Source organism: Petaurus breviceps, unplaced genomic scaffold (assembly GCF_028583685.1).
Source record: "Petaurus breviceps papuanus isolate PSGF00001 unplaced genomic scaffold, PetGlider_PUasm1.0 176, whole genome shotgun sequence".
NCBI lineage: Eukaryota > Metazoa > Chordata > Mammalia > Diprotodontia > Petauridae > Petaurus > Petaurus breviceps.
In genome coordinates, this window is record NW_027185771.1 from 18,127,435 (window position 1) to 18,142,004 (window position 14,570).

The 14,570-nt window shown below is 38.1% G+C and overlaps 1 protein-coding gene across 1 annotated transcript in view; it reads left to right on the forward strand.

The window, feature by feature from the left end:
- Nucleotides 1-7,201: 7,201 nt before the first annotated feature.
- Nucleotides 7,202-14,570, forward strand: part of TERB1 (telomere repeat binding bouquet formation protein 1) — a 49,141-nt gene continuing 41,772 nt past the window's right edge. The window contains exons 1-3 of the mRNA XM_069085934.1: nucleotides 7,202-7,232; nucleotides 12,863-12,973; nucleotides 13,163-13,291. Coding sequence (XP_068942035.1) covers nucleotides 7,202-7,232; nucleotides 12,863-12,973; nucleotides 13,163-13,291 — 271 coding nt within the window. The remainder of the gene's footprint in view (nucleotides 7,233-12,862; nucleotides 12,974-13,162; nucleotides 13,292-14,570) is intronic.

Below are 14,570 nucleotides of genomic sequence, written 5' to 3' on the forward strand. Positions count from 1 at the left end.
AAATGTTTAAAAAATAGTATTATTATTATTTTACATGTAACTGGGAAATAAGATATACAAGCACTGGGGCATAGAGATCCACCATGCCCTGATGGAAAGTTGGAGGGGGATGGGGGAAGATATGGGAGAGAGCAGATTGGGGGAGGGGATATTCAGTGGGATCACTGTTTTGGCGTGGTGGGTAGGGGAAAATGGGGAGAAAATTTGTAACTCAAAATCTTATGGAAATGAATGATGTAAACTAAAAAAGAAAAAATAATACTTGGAGTTGGGAGATGGGTTATCCTATTTAAGGAACACCAAGGAGGTCAGTGTCATTGGATCAAACATTATGTAAAGTAGGTTTAAAAGTTGAAAAGGTAAGAAGGGGTCAGGTTATGAAGGGCTATAAATGCCAAACAGGATTTTATATGTGATCTTGAAGGTAAAAGAAGTCACTGGAGTTTATTGAATATGGGGGTTGTGATATGATCAGATCTGCATTTTAGCAAGATCAATTTGACAGCTACAAGTAGGGGAGGGATTGGAATGGAAAGAGACTTGAGACACTGCCAACAATTATGAGGTGATGAGAATTTAAACTAGGAATGTGGCAATATCAGAATAGAGAAGGAGGCTTACAGGAGAGAGATTTCAAAGACAGATATGAAAAAATTTCTGATTAGATTTTGGGGGGATAAAAGTGAGGAGCTGACAATGATACTAGGTTTCAAGTCTTGGTGTTCTCTTTATACTTAATAAGGACATTAGGAAGAGGGGAGGGTTTGAGGGAGGGATAATGAGTTCAGTTTTACACATGATAAATTTAAGATATCAATCAGACACGTAGTGTGAGATGTCTCCTAAACGGAGATTTGAGATTGAGGATTAGGAGAGAAATTAGGGATGGACAAGTAGATCTGATAGCCATCTGTATAGAGATAACTGAAACCATGGGAGCTGAAGAGCTCCCCAAGTGAAATCATAGTAGAAGAAGAGGTCCCAGCAGAGAGCTTTGGAGGATGCCGACTGTTAGGGGACATGCTGTGGGAAGAGCGCTGGATTTAAACAGAGGATCTGACAAGAGTCTTATCTACCTAGTACTTATGTTCAGGTCACTCTCCCTTGCCAGCCCTCACTTTCCTCATATGAAAAATGAACGGGTTGGACAGCGTGCTTTTAATGAGACCTTCCAGTCCCGTGGTCCTCGGCTGTTCCAAGGCATTCCGTAGCACCCCATTCCCTCCAGGACACAGTGGAGACTCCTCAGCTAGGCGTTGATGGCCCTCTGGCTTCCATCTTCCTTTCAGCTTTGTTCCATCCTCGTCCATCGTTATCCACCTAAACTGGCCTGCTAGTCTTACCATCTCCTTGCATTTGCAGGAGCAGTCCCTTATTCCCTTAACACATTTCCTCATTGCTACCTCTCAGAAACCTTTGTCCTCCAAGGCTCACCCCCGGTGCTGCCTCCTTCAGTGCCCCACCCCCCCCCCCCGCAACCCGCCCCCAGAGGGTCGTGTTCTTTCTTTCCTCAGTTTACCTTGTTTTGTACCTATTCGAATACAGGTTGTAACCTACATATTACAGGGTGTATTATGTTACATCTTACAACACAGTGTAACATAACTGTAACACGATGTCACGGCCGAAATGAAATGACCCCTATGTGGCAGGATGTAATCTTGCAGGCGGGGGCTGTGGCACCGACATGCTGAATACACAGCCAACTGAACTGGCCCAAGACCCTGCTCAGCGTTAACCGGGTCTGACCTGCCCTAAGCGTTTAGCAGCCCAGCGTTCTTCCTTTGGCCCTAGACACAGCAGGAGGTGGAAGGGGGTGCAAGCAGGGAGGTGAAGAAAGTGGCCAGAGGGTTGCGGCTGCAACGGAAGTCCCGCCTACAGGCGGAAGTTGCGTTTTCCATTCCGGCGGGAAATGTGGGCTTAGACTCGATAGAGGTACTGAGAGTTCCCCCAGAGGAGGCAGAGGCCGAGGGTCGGTCCAGGACCTGTGGGAGGGGCGGAGGAGTGTACCGTCCCCCCAGCCCCCCGGGGAGAGAGAGGGTGTGTGTGTGTGTGTGTGTGTGTGTGTGTGTGTGTGTGTGTACGCGCGTGGCCTTTCCTCCGTTGGAGCACCGAGAGCTCGAGGCCAGGCCTAGGGCCGTGCGTGCGGAACTGACCTCCCCACCCCCACCCAGGGCCTGAGAGTCCCTGGAACTGAGAGGGAAACCGAGATCCAGGACGGGGGTCTGGCTAAAAGGAAACTCCGGATGGAATGAGGTAAAGCACGCTGCCTAGGGCCTGGTATGCCGCAGGTGCTTAATATATGCTAGTTCCCTCCCCTACCTCCCAGTAGGACGGGGCAGGTCCGGTAGTTACCCTCTGCTCTTCCTCATAAAGAGGAAGAATGGGAGGCCCAGCTCGTCCTGTGCGACAGGCTTCCTCCCTTCGGATGACCCTGGCTGCCCCATGACCCGAGCACCGTGGCGTGGGCCGGGCACCCAGAACGAGAGGAGGGCGGCCTCGGCCAGGCCCGGCCGGGAGGGGCCCGCCCCCCAGCAGCCTGCTGTCGGAGGGGGAGCGCTTTTGGCCACCGCCTCCCTAGTGTCCGTGTGGCCGGGGTCCCTGAAGGGCCGTAGGGAGGATGGGATGGAGATGAGACCGGGGATCCTGGAAGGACTTGAAGTAAGTGCCAGTGGAGCTGGAGGGAGGAAGACCCAGCTTCAAATTCAGCTGCACATGCTAGCCATGGAGCCCCATCTTCAGTGTCCTCATTTATAAAATAGGGAAGATGATATTAGCACCTGCCTCCAGGGTGGTGCTATCCAATGAGATAATATAAAAGATATAGATAATATAATAAAGATAAGATAAAAGGCCTTTGTCAGCCATCAAGCACCATATAAATGCTAGCTATTGTATGGCTATTCTTATTATTTCAGGTGAGGTGATGGTGTGACTGACCAGCCCTTCTTCAAAAGATAAGAGCCCTCTGTGGGTGGTTTAACCAAGGACATATACAAGGTAAAATACGAGAGGGGAACCGCCTGCAGTTGCAGTTTAGAGACCTGACAATTGTAGAATGTTACAACTTGGGAGGCACCTTTCATGTTATCTTGTCCCAGGCCTTCTTTTTTAGATATATTGGGAAACTAAGACCCAGGGAAGTGAATAATTACATAGTTTTAAAATTAATAAAGAGTTTTCTTCACAGCAGCCTCTGGAGATAGGGAGTACAAGTTTTACTATCACGGTTTTGCAGAGAAGGAAACTGAAGTCTGAAGAAGTGAAGTGGTTTGCAGTCAGTACATCAAGGAAGTGTCAAGGCCTGGGTTCAAAAGCAGGTCTTCCTCTTCTGGGCCCAGGAATGTTTCCACAGCCTAAGAGAAGAGTCCTGGCCAAGGTCATTAAAGCAGGCCTGTTCATGACAGGCCTGGACTAGAACTGTAAACTTCTGAATCCCAGCTTAGTGATTTTCCTACCATGTTCCAGTTTCTGGAAACTCTTTATTAAGATCATTGTTCTGTCAAGGAATCATTTTTAGATCCTTTAGAGAAGTTATTAAACTTTTCTTTAGGGCTCCTTTTGGCAGTCTGGAGGAGCCTATAGCACTTTTCTCAGAATAGTTTTTTTTTTTTAATTCATAATGGAAGGAAATGCTAAATTTCAGCTATAAGTTAATGAAAATAAAGATGTAACTCTTTTCCCATCCAAATTTAAGACCCCCTAAATCAATCTGAGGACCTCAGAGTAAGAACATTTTCTTCATAGTATTCTTGGATATTCCCTGCATTGAGGCAGATCTCAATCTGTCCATGATTTCAGATCTTTTCAAACTATGATTCTTGTCCATGACTTTCCATAAATTCCCCCTAGTGAATCCATACAACTCGGTATAACTTTTTGGATTTGTTTGTTTTTTAAAAAAATATTTCATGGGTATCACTGCAACATTCAAGTGTTTCATCTGTTATCTTTTATTCCTTCTAAATGACCCATCTACCATTTTCTTTTCCACCAACATATTTCCTTGCTAATAACATTTTGGTACTAGTCTTCATCCTACTTATACAGACTACATGTCTTTCCATTGCCCTTTGGGTCATCCATAATTTTTATTTTTTTATTTTTGGATGTTGTGTTGTTCCTTGATAAGTAACTACATTGTAGGGAAAATGTTAGTGTTTTTAAAAATGAAATTTTATGTCAGGTTGCAGTTTGTGATTTTTGAAAGCATCTTGAAATTTCCAAAATAAAACCCAACCTACCAACCTCCTGTTCAATTTTGGGTCCAGCTCCTCTGTTTTTAGTACCGTCAGTGATACATGTACTCATAGACTAACTCAGTGGACTGACTGTCCAGCTTGTTGGGCTGTGAGGAATAGGCATTTTTCATTAATTTATTGTTACCTGGATAGCTTGCTGTGCTGTTATCTTTTTAATGGTTTTGAATCTCACTGAGCCCCTGTAGTAATTTAGGATTGTTGCAGTTATCACAATATTATCCACAAGCAGGAGCATCTGGAGGACTTCACCATCTTTAGTGATCCCCTCTTACATTTCAACTCTGCAAAGGAAAGGGGAGTACTGAAGGTGAAAAAAGACCATGTAAAAGGATGGGATTAAATTATAATGGCTACTATGTGAAGACTATGGAATAAGTACTATACAGATGGCCTGATAAATAAGTCAGGTAACATATAATGTGGATTTCTATGTAGCCCCTGCATCTGAAATCCCCTTGATGACCAATCTCCACATACCTTAACAGAAATCTCATCTCCTTGCTTAAAGTCTCTCTTCTCTCCAATTCAGCCTTCACACAGTTGACAAACTAATTTTTCTAATACCTGTAGACTTAAATGTAAGCCTCTTCATTTAGTATTTATATTTAAAGTCCTTCACAATGTGACTTCAGTCTGCCTTTTCAGTTTTAACCCTTTAACCTCTCTTCAAAAACTCTCCATCCAGCCAAAAAAGCCTTACACACAGCACACCATCTCCTTTCTCTATCTGCTCAGACCACCTTTCATGCCTGGAATTTTACTCTGTAAAATCCCTATATCCTTATTTTTCTTCAAAGTTCAGTTAAAATACTACCTCCTACCTGAAACCTTTCCTGATCTCCCCAGCTGCTAGTGTCTTCCTTCCCACAAATAACCTTCTGTTTCTTTTTTGTGTAATTATATATATACATACTGCCTACTACTGTATCATGTAATCTCTTTGAGGGCAGGAGTTGTCGTTTTTGTTTTAGCATTCTTAGTGTCTAGCACAGTGCTTGGCACACATGAGCTCTTAATGCTTATATTGATGGGTTCAAACATATTTTCTAGTGATTAGCTTGTTAATGCAGTTTTAACATAAGAACAATGTCATATCATCTTTACTTGAATATTCTATCTTCTCATTGTCTGTGGTACATAAAGCAGTTTTGAAGAAGAAATTGAAGACTTTTTTTCTCCATAAAATTCCCCTCATTTTGGTTGTCAGTCCTAACCTTTGAAAGACTAAATAAGAATAGTAGAATTACAAACCACTATATAGACTTCTTAGGACTTTAGTATTAAGTGTGCTAATTTTTATATATTTATATATTAGGAGGTAGTTATTTTCCTAAAGTTTTGGAGGAAAAAGAGCTATTTCAGTGGACTTTAAACATTTAAACTTTGGAGATGCATTTTTCTAACAGGATCAGGGAGCATGGTTTTCCTACTACATTTTGAAATTCATGGCACTGTTACACTTGATTGTTAAGATTTCAAATTATAAATTGGGAGACTATGGGGGGGGGTGTTATTTTTGAAACCACCTTGGAAGGAAAGGACAGGTAGAGTCTGCTCACTACCCATGTAACCTCAAGCAAGTTGCTTACTTTCTCTGGACCTCAGTTTGCAAAGAGAGGAGACTGGGTTGTATGTCTAAGGTCTCTTCTTGCTCTCCACCCTGTGATCCTCTGTCCTGTTTCTGCTACTGAGGAGAAACTGTATTCCATAAGAACAAAAACAAAGCTTCATTTCCAGCTGTTTCTGATAATGTTGAGAGGATTAAACTGCTCTAATGCTGCACTTATAATAGTTTTGGTGAGAGTTTTCTTTTTTGGGGTAAACAGGCAATGTAATATCATCTTTGTGGTGATTATCAGTGCCCTTTAAAAGTGTGATTAGTTTAATAGTTTGGACTCTTTAAATACAAGTATAAAGCTATTTTTGAATCATTACTGCTAAATCCTGGATAATCGTCATTTACTTAATTTTCCTGTGTACATTTTTTCAAGTTAATGTGATAAAGATGGGAGAATGAGGATTATAAACTAAGTATGAATAAGATGCAGGGACAAAGTGTAAGAAAAAACTAGGCACAATCAGAAAAGGGAGCTGAGACTATTGATTTTCTATTTGAGTTGGAGGGGTGAAGGATCATAAAATTCAGAACTCAAAGAGAGATTAGAGATTATCTAGTTACATTCTTTATTTTACAAATAATATAACTGAGGCCCAGAGTGGGGAAGTAACTTCCTCTCAGTCACTCAGTATGAACAGTTCAGTGTTTGTGGCAGCTAAAGTTCATTCACCCATCAAAGCTGTTTCCCTCTAAAATTTCTCCAGTTTTTCATCAGTAGAAAGATCAATGAAAACATTTACTAGTAGTTTTTTACTAGTAGTAGAAATTGTATTAATTAGGAAATTGTAAGAATTGAAAAACAGGAAGGTTAATTAAAAACTGACATTAATCATGTAAAATTAGAATTTTAGAACAACTGACTTGTTGCTGTTTATTGAACTCCCATTTAGAAAAATACTCTGTATGTAAAATAAGGAGAATGGATACTATACATACTATATGGCTTTGTTAAATAGTGTGACAGGACTGAGTACAGAAAACCAGAACTTCCATTTACACTTAATGATTCCCTCCCTATTTACAGTATGGTGGCACAATTGGAAAGTATACTTCATCTCTGAGAAGCAGGTCCTAGAAAAGCTCATCTGAAGGTTTTTGTGAATTCCTGTCTGACCTCCCTAGAGGAGGATGGTAAGGCAGTGCAGCGCTAGCAGTGGGATCAAGAATTCAGAGAGGACAGTCAAGGCAAAGGGGCTAGAGGAGCGCTAGTTAGCGTGATGTGCCTGACACACGCATTTATATTTATTATTTATATTTGTGATAACGTGGATTTGAATTGATAAAATGTCTGTCTTATAGGTGAAGCTTAAGAAAATAAAAAATGGAAAAAGACGAGATAAAGAAGACACAAGGTGGGAAACTCACAGTTCATGTTCTGGAATCAGATTTCATGTTTTTATTCAATGTGTTTCTATTTAGCATCATTAATTCTCTATAGTTAATTCAGTCAGCAAACATTTATGAAGCTCCTGCAATGGAAAGAATGCTGGATTTGGAATTAGAGAACCTGATTTTAAATTCCTGTTTGCCACTTTTTACCTGTGAAACCTAGGAGCAGTTATAACCTCTGGGCCTATATTTCCTTATCTGTAAAATGAAAGAGTTGGATCAGATGTTCCCTAAGCAGCCCTCTGTCTCCTTCTATACTATTTGGCTCAGTGCTTTTCACCTCTCATGGATTCAGTTATCTGTATGCAGATGATTCTCAAATCTCTATATCTTGCCTTAGCTTCACCCCTGACCTCTGGTCTCCCTCTGTAACTGCCTATCAGATGTCTTAAACTTGATGTCTAAGAGACATCTTAAACTCAGTCTGTCCAATAATGAACTCATCTCAGCCCTGCACTCCACCCTTCCTCTTCTTAGCTCTCCAGTGACTGATCATGTAACTTTCCTGTTACTACCATCCTCTTAGTCACCTACCCTTACAACCTTGGTGTCATCCTCAACTCTCTGAGCTCACTGAACCCATATATTCAATCTTGTCGAGTCTTGGTAGACCTTCATGACATCCTTTGTATATGTCCCTTTCCTCTACTCACATGGCCACCATCCTAATTCAGAAAGCCTCATCACCCCTTGCCTAGACTATTGCAATAGCCAAATTAAAGCTCATCCCATTTCAATCCACTTCCCACTTAACTACCAAATTGATTTTCTTAAAAGTGTAGGACTGATTATAACCACACCACTGGCGTCTGTGTGTGTGTGTGTGTGTCAGTATCTTTATCTCTTCATAAACTCCAGTGACCCCTTGTCACTCCCAGGATCAAAATACAAAACATTCTGTTTATCAGTTGAATCTCTTCACAACCTGGCCCCTCCTAGCTTTCTCATTTTCTTATACTTCCTTCCCTTCCATGAGCTCTATGACCTAGCCACAATGGCCTTTTTGCTCTTCCTGTTGCAGTACACTCTAGCTCTCAGCTCTGTGCCTTTGTGTTGTTACCCCCCCTCCCCCCATTCTCCCTCTTCTTGATCCTACCTTCTGCAGAAGACCTTTCCTGATCTCCCCAGCTGCTAGCCTTCCCCATCTACTCAGTATGGATTTTCTATATCCCTAGTTCTTTTCATGTCTCCTCCATTAAAATGTGAGGTCTTGGAGGACCGGGTTAGTATTTTTGTCTTTCTCTGTGTCCTCAGCATTTGGTGAAATCCACTGATTACTGCCACTTAACAAGATAAAGCACTGGATTTGGAATCAGAATATCTGAGTTTAAATTCTAACTCTATTAATTGCTTTCTGTGTGCTCTTAGGCAAGTAATTTAATATTATTCACAATAGCTCCCTTATTTTTTATTATTCATTACAACAGTACTTTAAGATGTTCAAAACATTTGTCATTCATTTTCTCATGTTAGCTTCATAACAACTGTCTGAAATGAGTATTTCAGGCACAATTATCCTCACTTTAACAGATGAATAGAAAGACTCAGAAATAATTGTTTTTTTCCTATGGTCACATAGGATTTGTCTGAAGCAGGTTTCAAATTCCTGTCTCCTTGACTGCAAAGCCATCACTGTCTAGTACAGCACAATGCTGTTCCACTTTGCAGTCTCAGAAATAGAAGGGGCCTCAGATCATATAATCCAACTCTACCTGACCAGAAACTTCTACAGCAATTTAAAGTTCTAGGTCTTTTGTAAAAAGAGGGCATAGGAACAGATTATCTCTAAAATCCATTCTAACTCTAAACTTAATTATCTTAGAAATGAAACTCCCAATTTATATTACAGAAGTTTACCTTTTTGTGGTTTGTATCATTTTCTTCAAGAATCCAATAAATTAAAAAAAAAAGAATCCAATAAATTTTCTGTTTTCATAGTGAGCTGATTTTGGAAATACTTGTTAATGGGGGTGGCTAGATGGCACAGTGAATAGAGCACTGGGCCTGGAGTCAGGAGGACTTGATTTCAAATCTGGCCTCACACACGTAACAAAAACTAGCCATGTGACCGTGGACAAGTCACTTAGCCCCAATTGCTCTACCTTCCCCTCTCCAAAAAAAAAAAAAAAGAAATACTTGTTAAATATCACCATTATTTGTTTTGAAACTAGCTCTAAAGAACAGACAGATTTCTATAAAAACATAATTACATTAAAATTATATGATTTACACTCCTATAAAAATTTCTAATCTATGATGTAAGTTAGCACCATTTCCTAAATTTATGCCTGAATTAGTTACTGAGGTGGAAGCAGTGATAACCTCCCCCACAGACACTTTGTTAATCTTTTAGGATTAGAAGGATTCACAAGAGCCAATTTATCCAAGAGTTTACAGTTTACAATATTATAGTTATTATAATACAGGGAGGTTATTATTGAAGTACAAACTCAATTACCAATGTTGGTGTTTTTAATTTTCAATGAGATTTTTATTAAAGTAGAAAGTTAGTTTATTTATTACTTTTTTCTTAATTTACATATTCCTACTATTTGAAACAATTCCTATAGTTCCCCCAAATTATAAAAGTGACTATTGCATTTCTTATCAAGGAGTGCCTTGCCTGTTTGCAGCTTTTTAGAAGCAGGAAGCCAAATTGTTAGTTTCTGCTTTTCTTATTTGGTGGAGTCACTTTAGAAAGGGAAATGCCAGCTGGTAGATTAATGGCCCAAAGTAGATAAGGAATCCAGGAAGGTTCCCCTCTTCAAAAATATCTCTGTAATATATTCTACTAATAAGAGATGCTATGGAGATTTTGAGACCTTCTTCCAAAAGCAAATATTTTTTAGAGGATTAAGTCATATGTACTTTACCTTGACAGCTAATGATACTGTTATTTTTTCCTTTACTGATGAAAGTCCTAATCAGGACTGAGGGAAGAGGGATTAATAATTCTGGATTTGGCATATTTTTCATGAAAGGCAGATTGGATAGAATACCACAGAGTGGTACTTTAGATATCTAGAAAGCAGTGTGAGGGCACTGGATACTTGATGGTTGGATGGAACAGAACAATAGAAAGTGAGAGAATGATTAAAGAAGGGAGATTGAGGAAGAAAACTCTACTTTGCAGTGTTAGGATTTTAGCAGAAGTCATCTTTGTCATTTTAAGTTGCATTGTTGGTGGAGTTGTGAACTGATCCAACCATTCTGGAGAATAATTTGGAACTATGCCAAAAGGGCAATCAAACTATGCATACCCTTTGATCCAATAATACCACTACTAGGTCTGTATCCAAAGAGATCCAAAAAAAGGGAAAATCACCCACATGTGCAAAAATGTTTATAGCAGTTCTTTTTGTGGTGGCAAAGAGTTAGAAATTGACGGAATGCCCACCAATTGGGGAATCACCAAACAAGTTGTGGTATATGAATATAATGGAATACTATTGTGTTATAAGAAAGGATAAGCGGGCAGACCTCATAAAAACCTGAAAAGACTTACATGGACTGATGCTGAGTGAAGAGACCAGAACTGGGACAACATTGTACACAGTAATAGCCACAGTGTGTGATGACTAACTTTGGTAAACTTGGCTCTTCTCAGCAATACAATGATCCAAGACAATTAAAAAAGACACATGATGAAAAATGTTCATCCAGAGAAAGAAATGATGGAGTCTGAATGCAGATTGAAGCACACTATTTTCACTTTATTTTTTTTGTGTTTTTTCCCCCTTTTGCAAGCTGTTTCTTCTTTTACAATAAGAATAATATGGAAATATATTTTACATTATTGCACATGTATAACTTATATCAAATTGTTTATGGTTTTATAGGGAGGGGAGGGAGAAAATTTGGAACTCAAAATTTCATAAAAAATAAGAATTGTTTTTACATGTAATTGGAAAAATAAAAAACTATACAAATAAAATAAGTTAAAAAATTATTTATCCCTAGCATGGCTATACCCAAAACAATCTTGTTAATTCTTCCAGACCCATTCAGAAAAGAGGAAAGCAGGATAAATGTGTCATTTTGAATTTTTCATTCTAGAGAAGGGGCTCTGAGCCTTTTTGTATCATGGGCCCTTTTGGCAGTCTGTTAAAGGCTAGACCCTTCACAGTATTCATAAAATAAAATACATAGGGTTTCAAGGGAAACCAATTATATTGAAATATATTTACCAAAATATTTATTAGAAAGAACAAGTTCACAGACATCAGGTTAAGAACTGCTATTCTAGGAAATGAATACCTGATGATACCTTTTGTATTGTCAGATTCTCAGTAGTAAATTTAATTATTTATTCCATGTGTAAATTTATTTCATTATACCAAATTATGAGACTAATTTTTTTTAAGTGGAGGACTAGGCATCCATTGACATCTCATTTTCTTTTAGTGTGCAGTATTGTGACATATCTTTAAAATGTTTTATTGATACCTTTTGTTTTTTACATTGTAATCATTTCCCAAATATACTCCTTCAATTGAACCTTCCTTTATCACAAAGAAAAACAGTTAAGCAAAACCTGTCAACAAACAACCCTGTCTGACAAGAATGCAACATTCTGCCCCTATGGTTTCTTAAACGTTTTTATTGGAAGAAAAGAAGTATGTTTCATCACCTGTTTTCTGGAACCAAGATTGGTCATTGTAAAGAATATGAGCTAAGCTGTTAGTTTCTTAGACATTGAGTATATTCACTTGGTGGTTCTGATTTCTTCACTTTGTGTCAATACTATTGGACCATATCTTTCTGAGAAACCTTAAACGTTATGCAAGATTGGTAGCTTATTTGTAAAAAACCTTGCAAAGCCAATTATTCACAGCATAGTAAAAGTAGCAACCTTGTTTACATAAGGAGCTGTTGTAGAATGTAATGTTAAGTTTTATTTTATTATTTAACCATTCTAGTACTTCTCCATAATGCCAGCAAAATATTTTAAAATTGAATTCCTTTTCTTAGTTTTAACTTCAAGTGAAGGGTGCTAGTTAAATTTTTAAAAAATTTTGTTTATGTTGTTCAGTCATTTCAGTCTTATCCAAATCTTGGTGATCCTATTTGGACTTTTCTTTGAAAAGATACTGGAGTACTTTGTCATTTCCTTCTCCAGCTCATTTTACAGATGAGGAAACTGAGGAAAATAGGATTAATTGACTTGCTGGGGATCACACAGCTAGCAAGTGTTTTAAGCCAGGTGTGAACTTAGGAAGATGAGTCTTCCTGACTCTAGACCTGGCACTCTATCCACTGTGCCACCTAGCAGCTCCTACATGTAAAATACTAAGGGAAAAACTGAATGATATAATGAATACTTGTATAAGAAATAACAGTAAGTTATGTACTTAAATTAAGTACTTATGACTAAGAATAATTTATTGTGGTATTCATAAGATCTTTTGAGTATCCAATTAAGTATCTACTGCTGGGTAGGTTCATAGTAGCTTCTGTTTTCCCTAAAAGGAATGTTTTTTTGTCTTTTTTTTTTTTTTGTCTTCAAAGGATTGTCACATAAGAAAGAAAAATAATTAGTTGAAACTTTTTGGGCCAAAATAATTAGAATCACAAAACATGTGTTTTCTTTTAGAAATGAAGACTGACCTGAATTTATTATTAGAGTGTCTTAAATATCAAATGGACAACCCATCTTCACAAAAGGAGGCTTTGGTTACTATTTATTCAGTCTGTCAGCAAAACAGTAAGAAAATGTGTTAACATTTCATCAGGGATTTTCATTTAATATTGTGCTATTTCAGTGCAAAAATGTGTAATTCTTTATATTCAAATAATATGTTGTCATATTATTATCATTGTAGATTTTTATTTTGTCCTAAGAGAATCACTAGATAAATGTAGTTTCTCTTTTATTTTGTTTGCAATCCTTTAGGTGACGCAAGTATTTATTTTCGGGAAATTGGTGGTTTGATGTTTGTAAAAAACCTTGCAAAGTCAAGTATTCACAGCATGGTAAAAGAAGCAGCCTTATTTACTTTAGGAGCTATTGCAGAATGTAATGGTAAAAAGTTACTTTATTATTTTATTATTATTGAACTATTCTGTTAGATTTCTATAATGCCAGAAAGTGTTTTTAAATTACACTTTTTCCCTTAGTTTTCACACTAAGTAGCTTTCTATGGGTGCTAATTTAGTAAAAAAACAATTTTTTTCAAATATGTAAAACTGCCCAGTAGAGAGGTATTCATACTACACGCATAAACTGCTTTTTGTCGAGCAATTTTTTTATCTGTAGATAACTTAATTTGAAGCTAAACTAGTAGTTTGTCACCTCAACTTTATTTCCCCCACTCATTCCTTTAAAAAGTGTCTTTATTGGGGTGGCTAGGTGGTGCAGTGAATAGAGTACCGGCCCTGGAGTCAGGAGGACCTTAGTTCAAATCCGGCTTCAGACACTTAACACAAAAACTATCCATGTGAAATTGGGCAAGTCACTTAACCCCAATTGCCCTCCAAAAAGCAAAAAAAAAAGTATCTTTATTCTAAAATTAGTTACCATCTACAGAAAATTTTAAATGCATATTTTTTGAAGATCACATATGAAACTTAAAACTTCAAATGTTTGCAGTTTGTTTTTTTTAATAGTACGTGTATTAACTTGTACAAGGTAGTAACAAAAATGTCCCACTTATTTCCATGCCTTCTTAAATCTTTTTCTCTGTTTTCTTAAGATTTTGTTGCTTAGTATTATTTACATCATTAGAATCAGAATACATTCTGAATCTGCTTTCTTAACTTTGCATTGTTTTACATTTTGTTTCCTTTTTCATGTTTGATATTTCTCATGTTTCAACAATATACCATTACATCCAACCAGCTTTAAATTCCTATAATGTTTTGGTGTCTAGTTCTAGAAATTGTGTTGAATTCATTCATTAAACGAACATGTATTAAGTACCTTTTGTTTTCCATTTACTGTGTTAAGCTGAGGAAAAACTAGGTAGATAAGTAAGGCATGTTCTCTTTCCTCTTGGTATTTATTATCTAATAAGGAATGTAGTTGGGTGTATTTTACTCCCCAAGTTGTTGGTTTTTTTTTTTTGCCTTTTTGGAGGGCAATTGGGGTTAAGTAACTTGTAACTTGTCCAAGGTTACACGGCTAGTATTTTTGTGTGGTGTTAGGTGTCTGAGGCTGGAACCGAACTCGGGTCCTCCTGACTCCAGGGCCGGCGCTTTACTCACTGTGCCACCTAGCCACCCCTCCCCAAGTTATTTTTCTTTTTTTTTTTTTAAAGCAATGGGGGTTAAGTAACTTGCTCAAGGTTACACGGCCAGTTATT